This window comes from Plasmopara halstedii (genome assembly GCF_900000015.1).
Source record: "Plasmopara halstedii genome assembly, contig: Scaffold_2061, whole genome shotgun sequence".
Lineage (NCBI taxonomy): Eukaryota > Oomycota > Peronosporomycetes > Peronosporales > Peronosporaceae > Plasmopara > Plasmopara halstedii.
The window spans coordinates 2040933-2041369 of record NW_020188969.1 but is presented as its reverse complement, the minus strand read 5'-3'; the positions used below and the strand labels follow the sequence as shown (position 1 = coordinate 2041369).

General features: G+C 47.8%; 1 protein-coding gene across 1 annotated transcript in view; it reads right to left on the bottom strand.

Moving 5' to 3' along the window:
* PHALS_02936 (rna-dependent dna polymerase) overlaps positions 1-437 on the bottom strand; it is a gene marked incomplete at both ends in the record, with an annotated part of 823 nt that extends 386 nt beyond the window's left edge. Inside the window, 2 exons of the mRNA XM_024717403.1 lie at positions 1-18; positions 89-437. The exon at positions 1-18 is cut by the window's left edge and continues 386 nt beyond it. Coding sequence (XP_024582905.1) covers positions 1-18; positions 89-437 — 367 coding nt within the window. The remainder of the gene's footprint in view (positions 19-88) is intronic.

Here is a 437-nt window from a genome sequence, read left to right as displayed (position 1 = left end):
CTTTAGCCACCAATCGTGCTTTATAGCGCACAACACATCCATTCTGGTCACGTTTTTTTAGCAAAAACCCAGCGGCATCCAATCGTACGTCCAATTGATTCTCTTGGTACGAGTGTCCATGTTTTGTTTTGGTGATGTGACTGTAATTCGGCATCCATCGCTTGTTGCCACTGATCTGCTTCGTCACTAGACATTGCCTGCGCATACGTGGTCGGCAAGCCCGATTCTTCACCAACACTCACAGCGTAAGCGGGAACAGCTTCAGCTATCAGGCCGTCTTCATCAATCCTTGCACGCTTTGAAGATGGTAGTCCTTCGCTTTCATCCAACCTTTCATCGGCATCTGATCCGTTCTCCAACAACAGCATTCGTTCACGTGTACGCCTTGAACGTTCCACTTGTGGTTGAAATACCAATCGAACTTCCAGTGCATCCAT